The sequence below is a fragment of the Cyprinodon variegatus genome, unplaced genomic scaffold, assembly GCF_000732505.1.
Source record: "Cyprinodon variegatus isolate N-32 unplaced genomic scaffold, C_variegatus-1.0 Scaffold1679, whole genome shotgun sequence".
NCBI classification, from domain to species: Eukaryota; Metazoa; Chordata; class Actinopteri; order Cyprinodontiformes; family Cyprinodontidae; genus Cyprinodon; species Cyprinodon variegatus.
The window spans coordinates 23,760-25,207 of NW_015152132.1; the positions used below are offsets into that span (position 1 = coordinate 23,760).

The 1,448-nt window shown below is 50.7% G+C and overlaps 1 protein-coding gene across 1 annotated transcript in view; it reads left to right on the forward strand.

Moving 5' to 3' along the window:
• The first annotated feature begins 206 nt into the window (after positions 1-206).
• dennd4b (DENN/MADD domain containing 4B) overlaps positions 207-1,448 on the forward strand; it is a 27,992-nt gene continuing 26,750 nt past the window's right edge. Inside the window, exons 1-2 of the mRNA XM_015404261.1 lie at positions 207-555; positions 1,074-1,329. Coding sequence (XP_015259747.1) covers positions 227-555; positions 1,074-1,329 — 585 coding nt within the window. The 5' untranslated portion in view covers positions 207-226. The remainder of the gene's footprint in view (positions 556-1,073; positions 1,330-1,448) is intronic.

Here is a 1,448-nt window from a genome sequence, read left to right on the forward strand (position 1 = left end):
AGGTTTGAAATGTTCTGGGATTTTGTATTTGGAGAAAATCCTCTTGGGTTTTTTAGAAACTCTAGCAACATGTGGGATGGCAATGTTTTTGTGTTTAATCTTCATTCCTTCATTCTTCATGTTCTGCTGGGTGTCTTTTGGATTTCCTTGCTGATTTTATGTTCAGCTGAGCTTTAGGACCTCTGCTCTCTCTCTGTGTTCCTGCAGTGAAGGCCACACAGGAGGCATGACAGATGAGAAATGTCCCCAGCTGGTGGACTACTTTGTGGTGGCGGGTCTGGACCCTGCTGGACCCTGGAAGTCCCTGGACGAAGACGGCCGGACCTCCTCCTTCCCTCCCTCCTCGTCTTCGGTGTCGGTCCGGGCAGGAGAGCCGGTGACGGACCTGGTGGTCATCGCTCGGGGTCTCGGGGAGGAAGTACCAGAAGGTTTCACCTGCATCGAGAAGACCCTGGGGGGTCACTCTGCTGAGCTGAGCGCCGGCCTCATCAACAACCCGCACCTGTACCTGTGCTACCGGAGAGGGCGGGACAAACCGCCCATACTGGACCTGGGGTGAGTAACTGTTTGATCGGTTCTGGTTCTGCAAGAATGTCCGTAGGAGAACAGTAACTTTGTACTGTCTTCAGACGGGACTGACCCCCCAGAATGGACTTGGTTTGTTTATGTTCTTAGATCCTCCTCAGACTAATAACTAGATGGTTTTGGTCTATCTTCTGACGGGTTTTGGATCTTTGGTCGTCCGTCTAGGCTCCTCTTACAACAGCTTATCAGCCCATTGAGACCTCACAAGTAAAAAGGTCCTGCCCAGATGAAGAACAGAACAGCAGTGCTTGGTTCTTGGAGTCCAAAGACACAGAACCTGTTTCTCTGTCGTTCTCAAAGGCCCGAATCCGAATTTGCTTCTTTGGTTTAACTGATGCTAGAAGCGATACAATTAAAACAGGATAATAGTTTTTACACTAGTTGTAGTATTAATTAGTCTACAAAGTTAGGTAATTGGGGTCAGGTGTAGCACAGATAAAGACCCTTAATGTGTTCTAACTATCTAGCGCTGTTATCTGTCCCTGCAGGGTTCTATATGAGGGGAAGGAGCAGCTGAAACAGGGATGGTACGTCATCGAGACCACGCCCTACAGTCGCTCAGCCAGCCTGAGCTCTGGTGGCGCTCCCACGGCCCACCGGGTCTTCCTGACCTACCGCCGGGCTCTGGACTCACAGGGTCTGGATACGCTGGGAGTCACTGACATCGCCCTGCTGATGCCTAGCAAGGGGGAGGTGGCACCGCACACCTTCTGTCGGGTTGACAAGAACCTCAACACTGGCATGGTGAGTAAGGGGGTGAGGTGGATGATGATCCAGTGAATCCATGAGGGTCTGGATGGAAAGTCTGTTTAAAACTGATCTATCTCTATAGTTTTGCTGCTATAGGCTTAGACTGCTGGAGG